This window comes from Lathamus discolor, chromosome 4 (assembly GCF_037157495.1).
Source record: "Lathamus discolor isolate bLatDis1 chromosome 4, bLatDis1.hap1, whole genome shotgun sequence".
Lineage (NCBI taxonomy): Eukaryota > Metazoa > Chordata > Aves > Psittaciformes > Psittacidae > Lathamus > Lathamus discolor.
Window position 1 is genome coordinate 113,800,485 of NC_088887.1, and position 25,410 is coordinate 113,825,894.

Below are 25,410 nucleotides of genomic sequence, written 5' to 3' on the forward strand. Positions count from 1 at the left end.
TAATCTATTCAGTAGTTCAGAAAACCAAACTATAAATGGAAAGGTTTAAATACACTAGAATACACAATGGAGAATAGTCTCCATTTGAGAGGTGAGATGTGAAATTGCAGATTTAGAATTTCCTGGAAGAGAGTAACCTGTTTTAATAATACTGTAAAAGCGAGCAATAAAATAGGAAGAAGAAATGCCTTGAGAACTCTGCAAGTGGAAAACAAAGCTGAAAAGTACTGAAGCAGTTTAAGCTTCTTATAACAGCTAGCTCTGGAGTATCTGTGCCTCCAGTATATTTTTAAATGAACACGTTGCATAACTAGTATGTGGCAGATAAAACCCAAATTAGGTATATTTAGAATTCCTCTAAATTTTAAGAAAGATTTTTACCTCAGGGAAACATCTTGCAATTTATTATTTACAAAACAGTTTATATAAAACATACATAATACACATTCAGTGTTCTGCACTAAAGAGATGGTATTTCAAAATTAAAAGGTGCAGGTTGCCGATTTATAGGTTCAAATGACATCTAAAATTTTTGCAAATTATAACCTATAACTAGTCTAAAAACCTGCTGATTTAAGATTATCTTCCAGATTTTAAAACCCCATTCCAAAGACAGCAATCGTTAGAGCTTCGAGTACATATGGCAGTTCAAGAATCCTTAGGCAAACACTGTTTTATTTGCACAGAAAGACAGTAACCCTATCCCTTTGAAGATATCTTTTCAAGTGTTAATTGAGCTTAAGCAGATACAGTCCTGCCTCCCCAAGACTGCTGACAGGTGCAAGGCTAGTATGTGTCCAAGGAAAAACGACACGTTTTCACTGCAACTATTTAAAAATACAAATCTCAAGACATAAGTTGGTATGCATCAAATTTGTTCTTTTTGCTGCTTCTGTTTTTTAAATAGGAGAGTAACAGATGAAGGAAGTGTGGTGGGGGCTTAAAGCCCATGGCAGAACTATCAGGTACTTTGCCAAGCAGTCAGGAAGAGAGGAAAAAATATCACTACTACAAGAGACAAAAAAGTGTGGTATGAGAATAGGTCATTAAGAATCTGATCAGATTAAGTACACTAGAGAATACCCTTGTGTATTGTTTACCTAAAATGTTGTATTTCAAGTAGTGTTAAAGCTGGAGTCCTTGAGACAATGTACTATTGTGGGATTCCACCAGGAATCCCAACATGTGGGGCAGCTGAGAAGGGAGGTACATGTTGCATTCCTTAATGGGGGACATCATGTTCTATGCCACCTTTTAATCTAACAGAGGGAGACTGAGGATATTATGGTCTGCTAATACAAAGGTGAGGATGAAAAGCAGCCAAAAGAAATAGAAAATGAGATTAGACATAGGGGAAAAAAGTAGTAACTTTTAGAAACAGGTTTTAGGAAAAGGAGATAGACAAGTAACAGAGAAGAGGTAGAAATAAAAGTGAAACCATGCTGCTGAATTAAAAAGAAAAATAAAAACAAATTCTTAGGGAGAAGGTAAAAGGGGGCCACAGCCTGGAAAAGACAAAAAGGATTATGAAAACAAACACTCTCATAAAATAATATTATTTTGATGGCTTATATAATGTTGATATCTTTCTGTGGGCCCATAAATACTTTCTGCCCAAACTCATAGTGAGGAGAAGGGAGTTTTCTAAGAACCTAAATCCTACTTACATTATGCACCCAAATTTTCTTCCCCCTGCAAAAAAAAAAAACCACCCTAGCATTTTTGTTTGCAAATATTTGAATCAATCTAGATTATTTAATTTTCTTCATATTTTCTGAAAAGTAAAATAATCCCATTTCTAGTATTTTCTTTCAAGAACATGATAAAAGAGTTACTCTACAGTTGTAAGTAAATAGTGTATTTGGATTAATATACAAGCATGTCTGAAGAAGAAAATACTAGAAGATGATCTTTTACCTCCTCCCACTCAAAGCTAATTCTTACTATATTTTCAAAAAATGCACATGAAGACTAAGTATAGAAAAATGTGCCAACATTCCTCACCAAAAATAGGCAAAGAATGGGAAGATGAAATTTTAAGAGCAAATGGGGTATACCAGCTGTTCAGGATTTAGGAAGGGAACCCTTCCAGTCCTCAGAACAAAATGTATTACTTCTGTGCTGCAGAAGATTGAGCAGAATCAGGAGCTGAGCTGAGGCTACTTGGCAAGGGACACTCTGCTCTTTAGGCAAGGTATGTAACCTACTGACCTGCACTTACAGGGACTGGCAAGTCCTAGGCTAGACAGATAGCCTAAAGAAATTCCTGCATAAAGCAGGAAAAGGTTTACCCATAGTTTGAAATACATTTATTTTATTTCTGCTTGCCAGAATGAAAAAGAGATACCTGACATGGGACTTGACTTGAGATATATTTTGCATCTTACATATTTCAATTGTTTTAACAGCCGGATACCATGTTTGGAAAATGGATTCTTGCTGTATATAGTGGGGAAAACCTATGCCAATTCCAGAGAACTGAAATGGAAAAGGCAGAAAACTCCCAAAGTTCATTAAATATTTACACACAGTAAAGTATTTGCAGACAAATGAAAAGAACTGAAGATTTCCCACCGTGCTCTTTCAATGTATGCCTATTAAAGAAAATCACCAGAATTCACATTATGTATAAATCCCATTACAATATAACAAGCAATTTACATGAAATTGTGTTTCATTTACATAATCGAAAATACAATTTCAAAGTAGTGCCATAAAATCATGTACTGTTTGCTTTTAGTAATTTTCCTTTAGTGTCTTATCTCCATCTACAGACATAGTCAAGTGTGGTAAGTAGTTAACGATATGGCAACAAACTAGAAGTCAACTTTACACGGCAATTGCAACTAAAGTAACCTATGACAGGGCTCTTCCTGCCTGGAACACTCTTGTACTGATAGCATAGTTACACAAGCCCAGCAGTGTGCTCTATCTGATCTTCTGCTCTCTCCACTTCAGTTTGAAACAGAGCAATAATCTCAGATCTCTCTTCTATAGAAGAGTGCCTTTCTCACAGACACAGACTAATTAAAATCAATTCTAGTAGCTTGGTTTATGGATTGATGCAGGGGTCAAGAAAAAAAGTGTAACATCTGATAATTTAGTAACAAACTAGGTAAGAATATTTTCTTATTTTTCAGTAGAAGTCATTCTTTAAAATATTTCAACCAGGTAAAGATACACATGTAAGAACTGTCATTATTACAAATGGTAAATTAGAGGAGAATAGTTACAACACAGACCTTTTTATTTAAGATTAATCTATTCTAAATTTACCCAATGTAGTCCATTGTCCTGAAGCTGAGAGCAACTTCAAGCTAGAGTTCACATTTTGATCATTAAAAAATGCCTATAATATTCAAACAAGAGAATACAAGTTAGTGAAATGAAACATAAATTCATCATTTATAATGACTTGGATACTTTCAAAGGAAATTATAAGGATCCAATTAGTAAGTAGAACATAAGTTCATCATTTATAATGACTTGGATACTTCCAAAGCAAATTATAAGGGTCCAATTAGTAAGCAGATTCTGTATGATCTTTCAGTTTGGATACTAAATATCACGCTACCAAATACATGGGTTTGTAACTTTGTGTAGCCAGTGTCTTTTACATATCCAAGATACCTTCATGCATTTTTATATGCAGTATTTACAGTAAAGCACTTTCAGTCCAACAACACACAAAATGGTTGCATGAAATCCTTAGAGGTACAGAAAATTGAAGAAAATATGACAAAATTCTATCTCTGCATTCAATGTTGTTGAAGTAAAAAAAACCCAACACCTATATATGATCATCAAATTTACATTTTGTGAATAAATTTGAAGCTTGGAGAACTGTAGAGACACGCAAAAATTAATAAACAGATGCATAAAAAATCCGTAAGTTATTGAATGGAGAATATGTTCCACAGTAAGATTTGAAGTATTCAATCTTAATGATTTATCAATTAAAAAAATGAGACATATATAGTAATATTGGTGGCTGACAAGTTTAAATGATAGGTAATCCGATTAAGAAAACCACACATATATATATGCATACAAGCAGAGTAAATAATTATTGAAGAAGCTGCTAAGAAAATGCTGAATTTTTCAGTTTCTGCAACACCAAATCTCTTTACCACCTCTCTGTAATACAGAGGTCAGACTATATAACATAATGGTCCCTCTGTTCTCAATTAATTCACAGCTACTCAGAGTTCATCATTTCATAGTGATATTTTTACATTTTTTCATTCAAAAAGAGACAAGCATTGAGAAGGCAAATGCATATTTTGTAAATTTCAATCATTTGAAATGTTTAGCGGTGGGAGATTAAACATTGGTGTACTTCTGCGTGAATTTCTTTAAAATGGAAAAAGGCTGGATTCTTTATGCAGGATAATATAAAGTAGATGTACAACAAATCAAAGAGTTGTTTTTAAAACAACATATGTTAAAAACATGGGTTTTTTTAAAAACACAGATTATTATTTTTTTCTGTCTGCGAACATATGAACACATTTGACTTTGCAGAAAACAAAAGTGGAGGATACAAAATCAGCAAAAGACTTGAGTCCCAGAAAGCTGAAAGCCCAAAATTCCAGTGTAAAGCAATGGTATCCAATAAACTTTAAACTCTTGCATTTTCATATATGTGCTGCATATGCACATCTATTTGCACAGTGTATTTACTGTGATAAAGCAGTAACAGCTGTGAGCAAGGTGCCAGCTGCATGTACACTGTTTAAAGTCTCTCCCTGGGTGGACTTCCCAACATTAAATGCAGTGGCCAAGATCAGCATTCAGTTCAGATTCCCATTCTTGGGAATCTTGAATTACTAAATTCTTTCCTCTTAGAGTAATATTAGTACAGACTAAAATATTTGTACTGGACAATACATTTAACCGACAAAGTAAGTCTTGAGCACCACACCTAAATCACCTACTTTTAAGGGGACAGTGAGAAAGCGAATAGCGCGCTAACTCTGCTATAATATTTGCTGCTACTCAGCTTTCCAATGGCTATAATTTAATGGGAAAATGTCAACCTAAAATATAAAAACGTAGAACTACCATAACAAATTCATCCTTTTGATAGGGTTTAAACTGCTGGTCAAAACCAAACGCTTGTGCTGTGATCCTGCCTTGCATAGACCTGAAACGATAAAATGAGATTAAAAATTTTGCAGACATAATAGGTACTAACCCACTCTGTAGATTTCCACAGGTACACTACATAAAATACTATTCTGACCAAGAATTATACTTTTTTACTTTTCATTTTTGCCCATCTCGCTTATAACCGGCTCCCGCCCCTCCTTGGAGAGGCGGGGAAAGCCCAGCTGCTGCGCTGCGAGGCTGAGGTGCATCTTGGCTAGCCCTGGAAGACAAGGGCCAGGCAGTTTACGTGCCTGAAAAATGCTGAGGAAAATTCCAATTTAAGGCGGGGAAGAGGGAAGCAGGGGAGACCCTGGCCTGCCGCCACCAGAGCGGGCGGCCTCAGGGCGCGCTGGCGGTCCCAGCCCTCAGCACCGCCCGCCTCCCTCGGCTCCCCACCGAGGCGCCTCTCGCAGAGGGCTTTCCCCCTCCCACCATTTGAGGAGCCGGTCCCGGATGTCCTTGTCCTCCAGGCAGGGGAAAGCTTTCTGGGGCAGAGGGCGGAACGCGAAGCCGGCCGCGCCGCGCCGATCCCCGGCAGACATCTTCCAGCGCCGGCGGCGGCCCGGCGGTTGCCATGGACACGGAGCCGCTCAGGCGGTGCGCGCGGGCCCGCTCCCGCCGCGCGCTCGGGTCCCTCAGAAGCGTTCCGCTGCCCGCCGCGTCCGCGCTCTGCCGCTCCCCGCTCCGAGGGGGTTAATTCGATTGCTGCTATAAACCCCCTGTAGAACAGCAGTCCCCTTCCCGCTGCGCCTGCCTGCGCGCCGGGAAAACCCCGGCTTGCCAAGGGAGAGCCTAGCGGAGCGGCGAGCAAAAGGAGGGACTGCCAATGCCGGCCCGATCAACGCCCCCCCTGAGAGCACAGTGCCGAACCGAATAATGAAAAGCACGGTTATGAATTATGGAGCTCGGGTGAGCCAGGGCTGCTGCTTGCTTCCCAGGGTGTTGGGCTATGTGGGAATAGCAGGGCCATGCTTTCAGACTCTTCCCAGTGGCAAATTAAGGCAAGTACGTCGTTACTTACTTTTAAAAGTCTGGTAAAGCAAGAGACACCTTGCAAAATTTGGGGGATTTCCTGCCCTTTGCAGGGAAAGCGGTGAGAGGTGAAGGCTGCTGCACATCTCACGTTACGCACTTCAGCAATCCACCGCCCTCCAAAAACAGCTCTCTCTTTGCTGCGCATCTCCAAAAATGTGATTTTCCCACGAGGCCGCTGCCCCGTCTCTAAGAAGTTTAGCAGCCTCTTTGTATGTTTCCAATAAAAAAAAAAAAAAGAAATTAAGCTGGATCACATTCTGTTTGGTTAGAAAGCAGAGGAAAGGTGCAGTGTGCCGTAACAGCGGGGAGCAAAGCTGAACTGCCAATGTGCACTTCCTTGTCTCATCAGCCTCTAAAAGATGTCCTACAGATTTAACTTGTAAGACACGTTAGTCAAACAGGCTTGTACCAAAGGAATCCAGAAGAAATAGTTATCATAAGCCTGTTGAGAAACCCTGTTTTACCATAATTTCAGTAGAACTCATTGCTCACTACATAGTCACTAAATTTTCTAAGAGTGCTTACACCAGTGGGCTGCAGTTCAGCAGACAAAGTAATTGTGGAGCAGCCAGGTGACTAAGGAGATACAGGATAGTCCTGTATATTCTCCATTCTGTTTTCTCCAAGTGTTTCCCACATGCTTCCATAATTGTTTTTTCACTAAAATTTTATTTGCAACTAAAAAATTATAGAAAATAAGGCATGCTATACTTCCAAGATGTTTAAATGGTAGAGAAAGTTCAAAAGGGGATAAAGAAAAAGTGTGCGTTTTCTCTTAGCATTTAAATACGATCTGAAACACATTATTATAACCTTATTATCAACATGTCTCCACCTACTCCAGCACTACCCCTTCTGTTAAATTCCTCTTGCCACTAATATTACTAGCCAGAGATTAAATGGCCACAGTGAAAGAACTGGTTTGGGCAGGTAGCAATGCGTAGCAACAAATAAATTCTCCATGTCAAGTTATGCAGACTCAAATACAGGATAAAAAAAAAAAAAATAAATAAAAAGAGTGAAACTTTAGGTCTTTTAGGGCAAAACTTCCTACTGAATTTAGTGAGGATTTTCTCTGATTAAAGTGTTGAATCAACAAGCTTATGCTTAAATCCCTTTGAAATCTAAAGCGTTTAAGTGCTTTGATGAATCAGGAGTAACAAAATGAGTAAGGACATCAGGATTGTGTCAGGAGACTCAAGACAGGAACCTCTAAACTATGGAATTAATTTCTTTAATGTTGTGCCATCTACCTTTCGCAGTTTTATAATTCAACATTTCCAGTTTTAAGCAATTTCCAATAATAAAATTTAATCTGGGACTTTAAGCTTACACACTGACCATTCTCTGATATCATTCACAGCAGCCTGAAGCAGAAAGTCAGGCACAGTACTCTTTTAGACACAGACATTTAACTTGTTTTTTTTTTTACAAAATAAGGATTTCATAGTCTCATAGAAGATACTAGGAGAGTAGAAGATACATTTTTCTGCTGTCCCTCAGACAAAAGTAGTCCCTCACTTTTGACCAGAGTAATTTTCAGCATTGTTTGTTTTCCACATATTTACTTATATGCGATTTTGAAGAGTTTTACAGTCCTGAATAAACCGCGGGCCTTAAGTGCAAAGCAAACAAACCAGCCTTTCCATGGAAAACAAAAATCAAATTACAGAGGACCAGCCCTGTTGCACCTTTGCAAAGTGCACCAGTCTTTAAGGCAAAGGTCAGCTGGTGACAGAGCAGCAGCCTGTTCCAGTCAGGGAGGTAGCGAAGAACCTAAACAGCAGCTCCTCCCTGCCTCCTGCAGAAGTTTTCAGCATCGCTGAGTCAAGCCACATGAATTAGCTGAATTGAAAAGGAAAAGGATAATTACTGGTATACATCTGTGGAATAAATTAGTCTTTCCAGTGTTATAGTACTTAGGAAAAACCTGATGGGGAGTAAATTAAAATCCAGATCCTTGTCCATAGTAAGGACAATAGTCTATAGTAAGGACCCCCCCAGAACAGAAAGCACTGTACACTCTGGTGAAGCTCAGATCCCACAAAAGATTTATAGGGTATCAATGTCCAATTCTAGACACTTGCACAAATAAGAGACTCCAGGTTCAACTCTGTGGGAGAGACAGAAAGTAATTAAAAATATCTCTAAATTAACAAATAGGAAGGACTGTGGTGTATCTGAATTCCCCCTTTTTTCCACGTCCACCATGAGTGTTACCATTCAGTAATCGAAGAATGCAAAGCAGGAGTCATTGTCTGCTCCAGAGCCAGGCTCTGGATCCTTAGGGTGAAGACAGGTACCAACATCTCTGCTTGGAGAGAACTGCCAGAAGTTTTCTTTTAAAACACAATCAAAGGGCTTAGGGTGGCCATGTGAGCCCTTTGGTTCATACTATGCAACAAAAGCAACAAACGGAGATCTGGGTTTTACCCTCTTTTGACATCAGGAAGTCCAAGCTCGCAGCTTTAACATCTAAAGTGTCTCATCTGCTAGGGCTGCTGTCATGTCCCCTGAGTTAACTTTACGCTTGCCCTAGCAAGCTTATTTCTGCGTCACAGTGTCAGGACGCTGCAGAGTTACTGCAGCCACTTTTTCCCAGTAGTGTGGCCGTCTGCACTTAAGGCTGGTTCTGCTGTGACTTTGGATGAGACAGCTGAGAGGAGAGCTGAGTGGGACAGAGCTGCAAGGCACCTCAGTGGCAGTCTTGTCATCCTCCGGGCTTGGGAGCTGTGTTTGTTGCCCCTATTCTTGCTGCAGCTGCGTGGACAGCATGCCTGCACCTGGCCATGAGTCCACTTATCCTGAGCATGACCTCAGGCTCAACCTGTCTCATCACTATGGACTGACCTGGTGATCTGGACTCGTGGCTGAATGTGGTCACTGTCACCAGACCTGTTTTGCTGTTTTGGTTAGGGTGCTGTGGGACGGGGCTGTGCCAGGGAGGGCACTGCCTTACTATCCTCACTGTCCCCATCAGCTCCCAGCTCAGCCCAGTTTACAGAGCAGCCCCTTCTTGCTTATACCTGACACTGTCTGTGGTAAAATGATGATTATGTTTATGCTAGATTTGTCTGTGTTGCCTCTTTTCATTTAATCAACTCAGCATATCTGAATGAGTGTTCCATCAATAACCTCTGCTTTCAAAGGCCATGTTACATGCTGCCCTACACATGCAGTAGAGCCTATTATGAAGCTTAATTCAAAAAGCAATGCCTAAACAGATAATTTACAATTTGTGTCACAAAAAGTATTTAGAGATAAGTAGTAAAGAAAATGTGTGAGGCTAAATACCAAAAGTCAGCTTAGGCATCAAAACAACAAGCAATGCAATGCCTACGTTTCTTTTTGGTCCTCAAAAAAGAAACATGAGATGCTGAAGCATGGTAAAAATTCAAATGAGGCCCAGGAAACTCAGCACACCATCCAGGCCAGTCTAAGAGGGAAACAAAGAGGATTTGTATTAATACAACTATTATTGTATTTTTACAATTCACGTACTCCCCTGGAGATTCACTGCCTTACAGTTCTCCTTTGAAGGCTGGTGCCTGAACACCCTTTCTGTAAATCAGGTACTGGTTGTTATTGCTTTGAAACCCAGCAGAAGAGAAAAGGGTTACTGAGCTGCTATTCCTCTCTTTAAGAAATGCGGGCATAATTCACATACACAGGTAGCAATTGAGATACCCAGTTTCAGGCTCACCTTGTGCTTTGAGAGCTCAGCACTATACCTTCTTTCTTCCAGGGCCACAAGCCAAAACCACACAGCTTACCTATGTAGTTTCCATACACAATTTGCATACAAAAACTTACAAGGCGTCTGGGTAATTGTATCTCAGAAACTGGTTCCCTGTATAGAAACTAATATTTCACTATTGTAGCTGGAAAATATAAACATGAATTTGTCTCTACAACTTCTTGGTTAGGGCTTTAGGAGGGAGGGAGCAACTCTGGGGCCTGTCCACTCACTACCTGGCTGCTATGAAATGTTGACAGAATCTTAGATTTAAGCATGCAGTTTATTCGGCAATCCTGGTTTAAATGCTTTTTACAGATTTTAATTGTGCAGTTTTTCATTGTTATTTGTAGACAACTGTGTAGCCACACTTCAAGGTGTTCTGTTAGCTACCCAGCACAGTTTTTACATATATATTAAGAAATAAATTTTGCCTATATACATGATTTTGTCTTCATTGATTTTTGATGCTCACATCTCCTGTGTCAAAACCAAATTCCTTTAAACTATAACAGTTCCTCTACCTTCTACATGCATGAGTACATCAGTACCAGGCTACCAGATGTGGTGTTTTTCTCTGGACAGTGATCAGGGTATTTGCAGAAGTAAGTGAAGGTATAGATGCTGGAGGCATGATTCAGTTGCTTGAACTTGGTGTCTGCTGCCACTTAAGAGCCCTCAAGGGACTGGAACATCGTCATGGGGCTGTCAGATATAATGGAAGACCTAGAGGAGACCTGCTGGCTGGAGGTCAGATAGACATTTCAGTTGGCACTAGACTTAGAGGTGAGAGCTGAGATGTGGGGGTGTGTTTCAGCTTCAGAGATTTTGTGCTAAATGTCTACTTGTAAATGTTTACAGGTCAGCTAAGCTTCCATTATCATCAGGGTAGATCAAGATCTCAATTTAATTCCATAGAATCATAGAATAGTTAGGGTTGGAAAGGACCTTAAGATCAGCTAGTTCCACCCCCCCTGCCATGGGAAGGGACACCTCACACTAAACCATGTCACCCAAGGCACTGTCCAACCTGGCCTTGAACACCACCAAGGATGGAGCATTCACAGCTTCCCTGGGCAACCCATTCCAGTGCCTCACCACCCTTACAGTAAAGAACTTCTTCCTTATGTCCAATCTAAACTTCCCCTGTTTAAATTTTAACCGGTTACTCCTTGTCCTATCACTACAGTCCCTAACAAAGGGTCCCTCCCCAGCATCTTTGCAGGCCCCCTTCAGATACTGGGACGCTGCTATGAGGTCTCCATGCAGCCTTCTCTTCTCCAGGCTGAACAGCCCTAACTTTCTCAGCCTTTCTTCATACAGGAGGTTTTCGAGTCCCCTGATCACCCTCATGGACCTCCTATGGACTTGTTCCAACAGTTCCATGTCCTTTTTATGTTGAGGACACTAGAGGTACCTTTCAGATTGCCCCAGATACCTCTTTTCTGATTTTCTGGAATGGCAGCTAGAGCTGAGTTTACTCTAAGTAATGATATATCTGCCAGCTCTATAAAAGTGATACTCTGCTTTGTCTCAGATGGAACTAAAGTTAGGATACAGGGATGAACGCCAGCTGTGGAGATGCTGGGTGAGTGACTGAAAAAGCACACTTGTCCCTTTTATTGTAAATTTACTCACTATCCCTCTTAGTTCTGTATACCTTTTTCTCTACCTGTACTCTTGATAAAGCATCTAAGACTATTACCTTCCGCACCAGTATGTTGTACATCCCAGTTATGCCCCACTTCTCCATGCTTATGAGCACATTTCAGCTATCTCCATGATCCCAGTTCCTGTGCACCTTCCCTCACCCCCTCCCACCTTTGGCATGTTGTACCCAATCTTGGGTTACTTTGTCCCTTCTGTCACTGACCATCAGAGATCTTTGCATACTATGCTTCTCTCTGTGCCGTAGTGTTTGTGTCTCACTCACAGCTCCTTCACTGTACATACCAAAGCAAGACAGTTGTTGTCTTTCATTAAAAATAGAGGACAGAAATAACATCACTGTCTTTTTCACCATTTTTTCTTCTCTTCTAGAAGGGCTATATATGATAATGTTACTATATTTAAAAGCATTGTTTCTGCATATTTTATATTGGACTTGTGAATTAGAGATGAGCTATAAGCTTACTATTAATGTATATTCCTTGAGTGCTTATTCTGTTACTTATTCACCTTGATGTTACTTGGCTCTCCTTATTGGTTGGGATTTTATGGGCTTTCCATTTTGGGGTTATCAAATACAAACTTCAGTCTGAGGGCTTTACACGGAGTGATACTGCATTTGAGAAGTTTCTAAAAGGTTTTGGTGAAGGAAAAGGAAAGTCTCATTTCAGAAGGGAACCGAATGTGGTTATCCAGCAGGGTATATTTACCAAAAATATTTCTAGGATGACTTTGGAGAAATGTATAAGTGTTGAAATTAGCAAGCAACAACAAAGGCTTGCCTGCAGTATTGATTTTACACTGAGAGGGATGCATCGGTGATAAATTTCAATGTAGATGGGCATGAATGCTTTGAAATTAGGATATTTAGGACCCATAGAGACCTTGATTTCTTTCCTGCAGTGGATATGAGCTCAGTGTTTACAAACATGTCCCATGTGTGCAAGCTAACCATCAATATACTTTGCTTTGAAAAATTTATCCAGTGAAAAGAGTGGTCTCAGCTGCTGCAAAGTCAAAGGCTTTGAAGGGTTAAACCCACTTGATTTTTTTTTTTTTCTCATGAAAAAGGTGGGGTTAAGGCAAGGAGGAAGGCTATAAACATGTAAGATTTGGAATGTAGCACTGTTGCCTAACAAGACCTCTGTCTTTGACATTAAATTCAGTCTTTTTTTCAGGGCTGGCAGGCAAAGCAAGTTCTATTGCTCTCTTAAAAGCTGGGAAAGACGTCATGTGACTTTTGCTTTCATAAGAATAGTTTTTATTGCAAAATCCAGTTTCCTTTGTCTGCTGTTTATGCTGTTTAAACAAAGTTTATGAAGCATTATAAAATACGGTACCCGAATGTTGTCTTCCATTCAGTCTGACAAGCATCCTTCATTGCGTAATCACGGATCTTAACCTTGGCCATCTGAGGGACTGGTAACCTAAACCCTGAACCAGTCTGTGAGGGTGGAGAAGCTGCTCTGGTTTCAGATTTGTTTACTAAAAATCTGAGGTCTTCACTGAACTGCAATATTTGTTCCCTGACCTTTATAAAATGCCGTATGTTTGGGGGGTTTATTTTAAGCCATTTAGTCTAAATTCCTATGCAGATTTTTTCTTGCTATTGTTTTTGGTCATGTAAGAAAATGTAGCCTATTCTATTCTTCCTAGAAAGGGGAGGAAAAGATGATCTGCACTGTGAATTGTTTCTTTTGGGCTTTGGAGAACTGAAGTCAGTTCCCAATATGACCACAAAGCTTCTATTGCGATTTAAGCAAGTAATTTAGCACAAGACCCACAAAGGACATAGAAGGTAATGTTGTTGGGCTGAGATGCCCATCAAGATCCAGATTCTTGGTTATATATCTAGGCTACCACTTCAAAATGCAAATAGTTTCCCCCCCCAAAAAAAAAGCTCGCTCTAATCAAAAAAGTGCCTAAACCAGCCAACAGGAAACAGTATCTGACAAAAGAACTATGAATTATGAGAACTGAAGTGTGCCTTTGCACTGAAGTCTCCCTGCTTTCAGTTGAATACTCAGGACACTAGTTGTAGAGTCATTTTTATGCTCTTCAGCCAACAAGTGTTATGTTTCTATGCAAAGATAGATAGTTTCAACGGAGACTGTGGACATCTGTCCTATACTGCCCTGTGATCTGGAAGTTCTGAAAGGTGATACATGAATACACATTTCCCCTATGGGTAAAATCCAGCTTTACCCACACAGATGAAAGGATAAGGGTAGCACAGTCACTGTCTCTCTTGGTTTGTTCAGGATTCTGTCTAGCAGGACAGTTCAGGGAATGCTTAGTCAATTGGGCTTGGAAAGCCACATAAAAGAGGAAAGTCAACAATTTGAATCCTGATGCTGTTTAGGTGTAAGACAGATGTTTCACAAAGTCAAGATTAACGTCATTGTAAGCTTGTCCATGAAAATAAATACCAAGAAAAGTGTCTTTTTGAGGAAAAATATTTTTTTCCTTTCTTTGAAATTTTCCAGCTGACTGTTTTGCTGTTTTCCTCCACAATTATGACTTCCACAGCAGCCAGTAGACTATTGGCCAAGACATTTATTTCTTGAAGTTATGCCAGTACCTCCTGTCATGAAATAGGCAGAGTATGAGAGATGTTTCATGCAATTTGATTTACTCAAAGTGAGGTTCAGATTCTGACAGAGAGCTGGTGACAATTCGTTCCTTACTAAGCATCAGGCATAATGACTGTCCTTGTTCACCCCTGTAAAATGAACTCTAGGACAGACAAACATGTCTAGGGACCTACAGATAATAAGTACCTGGAAACAGATTGGCACCCATGTAAATGTCTGAAACAAAAGGTTCTTGTTATTCTACTCAACCTGAGAGACAGACTATAGCAGTCAGGACTAATTGAAGAGTGAGGGCAGGCTTTCAAGGTTATCTATTTTGGGTGCATTAAGGCAGAACAGCCGGAAGTCAACAAATATAGGGTCAATTTAGGAAACACTGGTGTTGTCAAAACAAAACTGTCAGCCAGTTTGACAAAAACCCTGACATTTCTACATGTCCTACAGAAGAGACAGGAAGTAGGTTTGGAAATAGGTAACCATTTTGGTTTGAGTGCCAGCAAGTCTGTAGTTAGTTCTCGCCTGTTGGTGAATATGGGGCTTTTCGTCAGTATTTTAAAAAATTACAGGGTTTCTAGTAGTCAGGAAAACACCATGGAGTCTCCCAGGACAGAGCAGAAAGTCTAAAACTTGGATTCCACAACTTATGATGGAGGTCACCAAGTATCCACACTTCTTCCTCACTGCCAGTGTGAAGCCCTCATTAGAGTTAGAAATTTCAGGCTCTGGGGACAACAAACAATATAGAGTCTAGAAGTCCAGACCTACCTGCACAATAGACCTGACTTAGATTCACAGACCAGGGAAGACCATACTTGATCATCCTACCAAGCAGTGGAGTTTTGGTGGCAGGAAACCAGGAGGGGTTTTATTTAGAATTCTGCACAAGTTTTGGTGGAGTTTGTTTTGGTTCATACAGATGGAGATAATCTAATGAAAACCTGCTTATCCAAAACCTCCAGTTATACAACAGTATAAAATATCAGGGAATGTGATTGCTACATTATCTTTGCAAACTCCTCCTTATGGACCAGTTGGTGGTTTTCTTCTCTATTCGATATTCTAAGATGCTGTGTGATTTGCTGTGCAGTGTTAAATACTGATCTCCTGACAGTAGAATGCCTCAGAATCCATGTTGAAGAAAGCAATTTCTGTCTCCAGATGCAGGTCCAAGGCGGCGGGGAGTGTGAAGCTCTTTTTCATGGGTATGAGATATGTGGCCTAAACCTTGTGCATGTAACCAAACCGGAGAGCTCACCATTTTGCCTACAGATGCCCCTAGATAAGAAGATAAGTACACTAGTTTGCTTCTGTAATTTATCTGGTAAGAATAAATTTGCGCCTGCAAAACAATTGAACAAAAAGGCTGCTGCAGATCCACACTAAGTACAGCAGGATAGTATAATTTGCAAGTGCAAAAAATTCTTCTAGGATCTGCCCTTATGCTGTCTTCCCCACCAGGTGTTTCCATCTCCTTTCAGTCCTCGGGTCTTACAAATCATGCTGCGTAGTTAAAATGTCAGAGTCAATCCTGTCTTCCCTTCCACTCCTTTCTGAAAGAATCAGTATGAAAGAGATAAGCTTCCTCTTAGCCTTCCAAATGAGTGCATATGGCTCAGTTACTAAAGCAACACTGTCCTGATGAGGAAATGACAAGCTCTTTCTAAGATAAGAAGTAAGAGTCTCACTTGTTTGTTATTCTGAACAGTATCATTTGAATAAAATGATATGCAAATGCTTTCTTGAAGTGTTTCCGAGAATATATGCCTTTTACTTGGAATAAAAAGGAGCCAAATTGAGCCACAAACCAGGCAAAATTATGAAAACCAATCAGTTTTATCCCCCACAAAAGCAACTGCACTGTCCTTCCTGTTCAGCTGGGACATGACTGGATTATCTGCTTTTATTCCTTAGCAATAAGCCTGAAAGGCGAGTGGCAACATTTTATTTTTCATTTTAATGTTTTCTGTGTTTCAATGTCTAAATTAAATATTATTTTTTTTTTGCCAGCATTTGAACTAAGAAGTGATTGCTAAAGGTTTCAACTTACAAACTTCAAAATCAGAAGTCCTGACAGAAGCTCTGTATCTTCTGAAGAACACATGATTTGCAGTGCCTAGTCTGGCTCACAGAGGGAACAATAGTATCATTGCTATTTTCTTTAAAGCAGCAGTTGTCTTCCTAATCATTTTGCAGTTGAGCAGAGGAATATTTAGACTAGAGTGGTAAATGTTTGGATATTAAGACTCTCTTAGGTAAATAAAAATGTATCAGGGAAGCAACATTTAGATAAAATATTTGTATAACAATGGACCAAGATATCCTTGCTAAAATATAGACTAGTTGTGCCAGACATGTGCATACAATAAAAGAGTTTGCTATCTGAAGAAGAGGTGTTGAGGGGTTTCAAGCCTATACTCAAGACACAAGTAGGGAAAGGGTAAGGGCTGAAGTATTCATAATTTTTTTTGCCTCAGTCTCCACTGGCAATCTCTCTTCCCACAGCTCTCAAGTGGATGGACCACAAGACCTGGGACTTGGAGGGCAAAGTCCCTCCCACTGTAAGAGATCAGGTTCATGACCACCTGAGAAACCTGAATATACATAAGTCTACGGCACCTGACAAGATGCATCCCAGAGTCCTGAGAGAGCTGGCTAAAACAGTTACCAAACCATTCTCCGCTGTATTTGAGAAGTCATGGCAGTCAGTTGAAGTCCCTGGTGACTGGAAATGGGAACACTGGACCCATTTTTAAAAAAGGGTAGAAAGTAGGACTCTGGGAACTATGGACCTGTCAGCCTCACCTCTGTGCTTAAGGGGGAAGATCATGGAACAGATCCTCCTAGAAGCTACGCTAAGGCACATAGAATCGTAGGATAATAGAATGGTTTGGGTTGGAAAGGACCTCAAGATCATCTAGTTCCAACCCCCTGCCATGGGCAGGGACACCTCACACTAAACCATCCCACCCAAGGCACTGTCCAACCTGGCCTTGAACACTGCCAGGGTTGGAGCATTCACAACTTCCCTGGGCAACCCATTCCAGTGCCTCACCACCCTAACAGGAAAGAACTTCTTCCTTATATCCAATCTAAACTTCCCCTGTTTAAATTTTAACCTGTTACTCCTTGTCCTATCATCACTACAGTCTCTAACAAAGGGTCCCTCCCCAGCATCTTTGCAGGCCCCCTTCAGATACTGGGAGGCTGCTATGAGGTCTCCATGCAGCCTTCTCTTCTCCAGGCTGAACAGCCCCAACTCCCTCAGCCTGTCTTCATACGGGAGGTGCTCCAGTCCCCTGATCATCCTCGTGGCCTCCTCTGGACTTGTTCCAGCAGTTCCATGTCCTTTTTGTGTTGAGGACACCAGAACTGCACACAATGCTCCAGGTGAGGTCTCACAAGAGCAGAGTAGAGGGGCAGGATCACCTCCTTCGACCTGTTGGTCACGCTCCTTTTTATGCAGCCCAGGATACGGTTGGCTTTCTGGGCTGCGAGCGCACACTGCCGGCTCATGTTCATTTTCTCATCAACCAACACCCCCAAGTTTTCTCCACAGGGCTGCTCTGAATCTCTTCTCTGCCCAACCTGTAGCTGTGCCTGGGATTGCTCTGACCCAGGTGTAGGACCTTGCACTTGTCATGGTTAAACTTCATGAGGTTGGCATCAGCCCACCTCACAAGTGTGTCAAGGTCCCTCTGGATGGCATCCCTTCCCTCCAGCGTATCAACCGGACCACACAGCTTGGTGTCATCGGCAAACTTGCTGAGGGCGCACTCAATCCCACTGTCCATGTCAGCGATGAAGATGTTGAACAAGACCGGTCCCAACACCGATTCCTGAGGGACACCACTCGTTGCTGGTGTCCAGCCGGACACTGAGCCATTGACCACAACTCCTTGCATGCGGCCTTCCAGCCAGTTCCTTATCCACTGAGTGGATATCAAATTGATGTCTCTCCAATATAGAGACAAGGAATTGGCCAGAAGGCCATTCCTGTGCTATATGCAAAGGAGCAGGTCAGGGGAGGTGATTCTCTCCCTCTACTTTTCTCTGATGAGACATCACCTGGATTACTGCATCCAGCTCTGGAGTCCTCAGCACAAGAAAGACATGGTCCTGTTGAAGAGGGTCCAGAGGAGGCCACAAAAATTATCAGAGGACTGAGCACCTCTCCTACGAAGACAGGTTGAGAGAGTTGGGGTTGTTCACTCACCACTTCCCATCGCCATCTCCAGGAATGCAGGGCTACATCATGTGTAACGGTTACTTAGGAAGACAAAATGCCATAACTCCAAACTTTCCACTCTTCCTCCTTCTTTCCCCAGCTTTATATGCTGAGTATGACTCCATATAGTATGCGACTATATGCCTTTGGTGAGCTGGCGTTAGCTGTCCTGGCTGTGTTCCCTTCCAACAACTTGTGCACCCCCAGCCTACTCACTGGTGGGGTGAGGAGCAGAAGAGGCCTTGACTCTGTGTAAGCACTGCTCAGCAATAGCTAAAACATCCCTGTGTTATCAACACTTTTTTTAGCACAAATCCAAAACACAGCCCCAAACCACTATGGAGAAAATTAACTTTATCCCAGTGAAAACCAGCACAATGGCCTTTAAAGGTCCCTCCAACCCAAACTGTTCTAGGATGCTAGGATTCTATAAGATAAATTTGATTATGTTGGAAGCACTGAAGGTCATGTTAGATGTGTAAAGTGGCCCCTGCATTGAAGTATTCAGATGTTAACAGAAAAATTTCAAACTCATTGGCATCTAGTTCCCTAAGGAAATTGAAAAAAATAGTCAGAGTTAACTTATCCCCATTCATTATGCAGTTAGCAAGCAACTTAAAAGGCTGGCAAGTTCTACCTCTTCCCCTCTGGGGAAAAATAAACATAAAATTAAAGTGAATGCCCTTCTTAGGTTCCTGTTTATTTTGAATGTCTTCCTTATTGCAGACTTTTACCAAAATGTTGATTACATCCTAGTGAAGCATTGATAGTAAACTTGAACACTCTTTGCAGCATTATCAGAACAGACAAATTTCTCAAGCTCTCATCCTATCACTGGACAAAAGCCCTCAGTTAGACAATACTTGATTTGTGGGAAAGGCGAAGTTAAAAGCCCTAAATTGGCGTTAAATGAAATCAGAATTGTTGGCTCCTTTTCATCTCATTGAACATACAGACTGCTTGGCTGTGTTTATACTGCTGAGTTGATTCAAGCCTCGAGGCTGAATAGCACTGACTGGCTTGTGTCCACACTCCACAGGGTCAACTCCCTCTACAGCTGACTTCTCTTAGTGACAACTGAAGTGGTCCAAAGCAGAGTCAAGGAGAGAAGGAATTAAGCAGTGTGACATTAAGTGTGAATGTCTGAGTTCATTACCTGGTCCTCTTTTGCTGAGCAGTATCGATACACTCTGGAATAAAAAATACCAAATTGCTGTGAAAACTCAAAAACAAGCAACCAGAGCAACAGTGAGGATGAATCCATTAGATGTGTGAGTCAATAGAGGTACTTGTCACAGCCTAGGAAGAGGGATCCTCTCTAGGATTTTCAGTAATATTTATGTCTGAAGAAGCAAAGCAGAGACTTATTTCTCAAGATCATGGTCACAACAATCATGTATCACAAAGAACTCTGCTGCAGCCATGCATTTAAGGATCACATCAAGGATATACATTGGCATAGCCTATAAGTCATGCCCACCTGTACCCAATGGCTGGCTACTCCTCCTGCAGGTGTATACACACACACATATACATATGTGAGACAAAATTCATACACACACAACATAGATATACAGATCGATATATGAAATAGAACCATCACTGCTCTCCAGCTTGTATAAAAGCAGCTTGTGCTATGGCACCCAGTATAATTTTAAATTTCTGCTAAGAAATCTTAAGATGCTGCCCTGGACTGCTGCTAGGAAGCTGCCTCACAGGCTGCCAGATACGTCTTTTTGTTGTGTAACACCAAGGGCGGCTTAGGATATGAGGCTATCTATCTGAAATCCTGGTTAGTCTGGGAGAAGCCAAATCCAACATGAATCACACTCATACTGTATCTTCATGCAGTGTGGGGTGGGACACTGGCACACGCCATATCTCAGCCTCTGCCTAATTCTTCCCAGGCCAGAAGCAACTGAGCTTGCTCCGGAATGGAGCTGGAGGGTGAACTAACACTTATGCAGCAGGGACATTCAGGAGATAAGACTTGGGCACAAAATTCTAGCAGACAGCAACAGGACAGTATTTTTGTTTCCTAAATTTGAGATAGCATTTTTCCTATGTGTTATATCTTCTATCTAGAGTAACCCAAACCTTTGTAGCAGTGTTGGTGAGGTTGGGTTGGGGAAATTATTTAGATAACATTGAAAATTCTGCCTTGAAATACTGAGTCAAGAGACTAGGAAGGTGTAATATCAGAACTCCAGTCCAGTTTAATATTGAACATGCTATTGCAATATATTGTTTTCACTCGATATGCTCATAGTGTGATATAATACTGAAATACAGCCAATTGTCTAATATTGATGGCCAGATTGTCTTTGTTGATGTTAAACCATGTCCTAGCACAGAGATGATCTGCCTGCCTGATAGAAACCGTAACCCACATTCACATGGCAGTATGTCTAAGCCAATATATTTCATTAGACTTTTAAACCACCTCTACAGCTACACTGGAAACATGCAGTAATGCAGGGAATGGGCTAAGGCACTGAGCTGTGAATAGTCTATAGAGTTTAACTGGAGGCACAGTCCCTGATGTGGTACAGGCTGTGCCAGCTAGCCCTTTCCCAGACAATGTCCAAGCCCAGCCGAGGTCCTGGCACAGTCCTGAGACTCTTCCCAAATGCAACGTGAACAAAGCCACTTGCTCTAGGTGGAAAGAGAGTTTAGCTGTAGAATGCCACTTGCTTTTGGAGCTAGATAATTGGCTCTGGTCTATTTTATTTACTGATAAAAGATGTACCCAAACTGATGTATGCAGAGTCAGCTTAGCTTCTGTATACCCAGTGGACATGTTAAGAATTCAAATGCAGAGATTTCAGACTTCCTTGGGTTAGGTTTGGAAACAGATTTTTTACATTTACTTATGGAATCCCAATGCTTCGGTTACTAGCATAAAGGAGAATTGACTCTAAGTGAACACAGTTGTATCTAAAAGGACATGGCCAGTTTGGCCAGGATATGCCATAGGTGCATATGCTTCGGGGAACATCAAGTTCTCATGTTATACATGCTTTTGTAGGTAACTTGGGTAATCTTATCCTAAGATCTAGCTTAAAACCCCTCAAACAGCACAACAGTATGCCAAGAGATAAAGAAGTCAGTGGACCTCTTCTGAGTCTGCCCACAGGTCATCTACCTTTTACACAGTGCCTGTGTCTGAGCTAGTCTCTAAGTTCTCTTTCAAGTCATTAGAGACACATAGGTACTTTTAGGGACTGATTCATCTGACCTATTTTAGCTATGTAGGGGCAGATGAATTGTACCTTAAAATTGTCTGCTTCTCTCCAGTTGTTATAAAGGAAGCACATGGCAGTTATCTCACACAAAATTTCTCCACATCTGCAGGAGACATAAAAAACTTCTAATTCTTCAGCCTACAAGGGTACTGAACAATGACGTTTAACAGTTTCTTCAAACTTTCTGAATCAATCCACACACAGCAGCAGTAGACCACCAAGGTGAAGCTTTCGTGGTGGCCAGGCAGTGAAGGTGAAGACCTCGATGGGTTGTGGGTGACACATAGTGGCCTGGGGGCAGCTGGGGCCCTCCTCGGCACCCAGAAAACACAGTGGCCAGGTCCTGGTGGGACTTGGGTTCTGCTACAGCTGAAGATTTACGGCATGTTAAACCTCCAGCTACCCAGCTGCCAAAGGAAACACGAGCAGCCACGGTAGTTACATTCTTTATAGGAAGTGAATAAGCACAAAAGGGCCATCTGATACCCCACATGCTAATGTGTAAGTGCTGTCTTATTAAGGACAAAAGAGATCTGAGGAACAGGCAGAGATGTCACACCTAGTACTTCTGCTTTTTAAAATACACTAATAACTTCATCTTCCTTACCACTTCAGTTTTTCTCTTGCCTAGCAAAAAAAAGAAAAACAAAAAACCCCACAAAAGCCAGCAAACCCAAGAGTAACTTCTGGACTCATTTGGTTTAATATATTTTGCATGTAATAATACCAGAAGGATCTTAAAATGCTGTCTTAATTATAGGCCAGATGTTGTATGCAGTGCCAAGCTAAATTGATAGGACTGTTCAGGGCTGTAAGTGCTGTGCCACAAAGTTATGTGTTTGTAGTCAGCTCTCAGGGGAAGGGTAACATGGCTCCATACCCCTGAGAGAGAATTTTAAACAAGGCAGACAGGGAAAATCTGTATGATTATAAGAATTATGTTATTTTTTAAACTCTCTTTTGCATGACTTCTGAAAGGATTTACACTTTGCTCTTCAGGAACTGAAATACGCATTTCCATTGGATTCACCTTGGTCTGCTCCAATGTGCTCTGTACAGTTACTGCTCTTTTTGGGTGCTGTTCAAATACTGGGTTTGTACTTGGTTTATAAACCTTACCTGAGATATTATGTCCACCTGGAACGTAGACACCCAATTTCCATTAAAATGACTGGGACTTTGAACCCTGTGCCTTCAGGGACGGCCTAAACCGAAAATAAAACAAGCTTATTTTAACAGCAGTCAGAAATTTTTGACATATTCACCTAAATAGCCATCATCTGTGTATCTGTGTAGCCACTGTCTTGACATGCAGTTTCCTCGTTGGAAATGGCCTCAGTGTGGTGTTTATTGTAGTGCCATCTCCTCTCCTCTCCTGTCATGTCCTCATAGCCAGGAAGAGCATAAACCATCTACCAGGTCTGTGGAAATCGTGGGGGTGGGTGGGTATTGTGAGCATACCAGAGCTCTCTCTTTGTGCAAGTATGCATTTTCTATCCAATTACTTCTTTGAATATGCCCTAACAGCACATGAGGACAGCCTGGCAAACAGCACTGCTGTGGTTTTACTTCCAGTGTTACCCAGGACGAGGCTTGTGAGTCAGAGCCCTGAGGTACGCCAGGTCCCAGCCCAGGGCGTTAACTAACACTATCTGGGCTGTGAAGTAGAGCTGAGCCATGGGGATGTAAATCTCCAGAGATAGGGAGGATGGACAGATGATGCCTGTGACTTTTTAAGTGGTCTAGGGTATTTAGAGCCCAAATCTACATGTCCCTGCATATATGTGCTCTGAAAAAATGAGGTACCTTTAAAGTACACCCAACAGATGAGGTAACATGGAGCACACATCAGAGCAAGGTGGCACAGATGAGGTGGCCCTGGTTGCCTTTTGTGTAGGGGTCTAATGGTCAGAGCAGTCTCTCAGACACTGAGTTTGCTGTAACAATTTGCTTTTACTAATAGGATTCTTTCTGCAAGTTTATATGTTTCACAATCAAAGTGTGTGGATCTGATAACATGGCTCTTATAATTTTGGTTGAGTGTGTGAATACAAAATATGATTTATGAAAACACGTTGTGAAGCTTGATTCCAAAGCTAAGGTCTTAAGTTTCTGCATAGCATCCTCCTGCAGAAACTTAGCCTTGCTTTTCCCACTCTGGGGATAGGGCCTCAGAAACATGGAAAGTGCACTTATCATCAGGGTGGCTTGGTGATCAGCTGGTAAGTGCTGCAGTAGTATGAGTGGAGAGCTTTCCAAGAAGGGAAACATAGAGGACAAAACATATTTTTATTCTAAAGATTTAACATAGGATTCATTGCTTCAAGCATTGCTTCCTCAGATCATTGCACTTTGACAGAGCTTTAGTAGCTGGAACAGACAAACTCTTGATTGTGTCTTCTAGCTCTTTATACCAAAAGAAGCGTAAAGTGATAGAAATCAATAGCACTTGGATAGGAAACTTGTAAAGGAGAACTTGCTTGATGGAAAAGAAGATTTATGGGAAGTGTGGCTATTGTGGGGGATAAAGAATAGTTAATAAATTGGGGGGGGGGGGCGGGGAGGAAGGTTTGCATTTTTCTGTTACTTAACACTGAACATTCAGCCAAAGGGAAAAAGGTATGGATTAAGAAGAAGACTGCCAAAGTTGGTTAAAGCTTATCATTCACATATTGCCTTAGAAAATTTCATCCATTTCTATCCTAATTATGCCGTATTTGGGCTGTCTGGCATTCAGCAGCAAGTCATTAGCAAGATAGAAAAGCTGCTAGTGCAGCGCAGTCTGAACCCTGCCGGATAAAGCTTACAAAACAATGAATAGCACAGAAAAAGTGAGCAAGACGTTCCTAGTTCCCCAGACTCACCAGAGAGCGGAGGTACATGATATGCAGCTGAATCCATTTCAAAATCCGTTTAAAAAATCAAGGCAAAGAAAAAAAAGCTCTGCAGCTCTTCTATAACAGAGAGGCCAGGAGCTGATTGCAAAGATGTTGCATTATTTCTTTTAATCTCTACAAGGGGTTCAGGCAGAGGAGACCAGTCTAGCTACAGTCCCACAACAGGACAGAGGGATGATCTCTGTTGCTAATTCAACATGAAAAGACTCAGCTGTTGTACCTTTACTGGGGAGAAACCATCTTATTTTCACAGTATAAATCAAACATACCAAAGACATCACTGTCAATCTTCACAACACCCACTTTCCCCCATGCTACTGCTCTGCACGGTGTTACTCTCTTTGTTTCTATGTATGATGTGGCTGATCAGGTTCCCTGCAACAGTCGATGCTCTTTAGCAGCATTTGCCATGATGGCTGCCATAGGAAGATTTGCCTGACGTGATTCTGCTGCCCTGTCTCCTCACCTACTCTCAGCTGTTTAATAAATGCAAACTGGCCATCAACCCTGGGGTTGAGCAGCCTCTCATCCGACGTGTTCATCAGCTGTCTGGGAGAACAGAGCTTATGGGAGTATTACTACAGCACTCAATATTTGACAGGACTGTGAATAACAGGCTAACTGCACTGCGTGCTTATTTACACCAGCAACAGCACAAAAGTCACTGCAGGTGGAATTGGGAAGTCAAATGCCTTGATAATGATAAACTGTCCATGTTTCACAGCAGAATGAAAGAGCGGTGATGACAGCTGGGTGGCATTTAGTGACTTTGAAGCCAGAAGACTCCTGTATTCCAGATATGCTGTCCTTTAATCTCCTAAGAGCTGTGCTGGATTTTGCTGTGCTCTGTGTGACTTCA

The 25,410-nt window shown here is 41.4% G+C and overlaps 1 protein-coding gene and 1 long non-coding RNA gene across 4 annotated transcripts in view; one reads left to right on the forward strand and one right to left on the reverse strand.

Annotated features, from left to right (window-relative positions):
- The window catches only part of CFAP300 (cilia and flagella associated protein 300), a 22,708-nt gene extending 16,456 nt beyond the window's left edge, over positions 1-6,252 (reverse strand). The window contains exons 1-3 of one of the 3 annotated variants that reach the window (XM_065678704.1): positions 6,173-6,252; positions 5,065-5,146; positions 3,277-3,349 (exon numbers count right to left, since the gene is read on the reverse strand). In XM_065678704.1, the coding sequence (XP_065534776.1) occupies positions 3,277-3,349; positions 5,065-5,142 (151 nt within the window). In that variant the 5' untranslated portion in view covers positions 5,143-5,146; positions 6,173-6,252. Of the gene's footprint in view, positions 1-3,276; positions 3,350-5,064; positions 5,147-5,583; positions 5,822-6,172 lie in introns of those variants that run through there. The other 2 variants (XM_065678703.1, XM_065678702.1) reach the window with 2 other exon arrangements.
- Positions 5,829-16,709, forward strand: LOC136014012 (uncharacterized). Its single transcript, XR_010612479.1, has 3 exons — positions 5,829-6,060; positions 15,343-15,505; positions 16,192-16,709. It is a non-coding gene; the product is annotated as an uncharacterized LOC136014012 (long non-coding RNA).
- Positions 16,710-25,410: the final 8,701 nt, after the last annotated feature.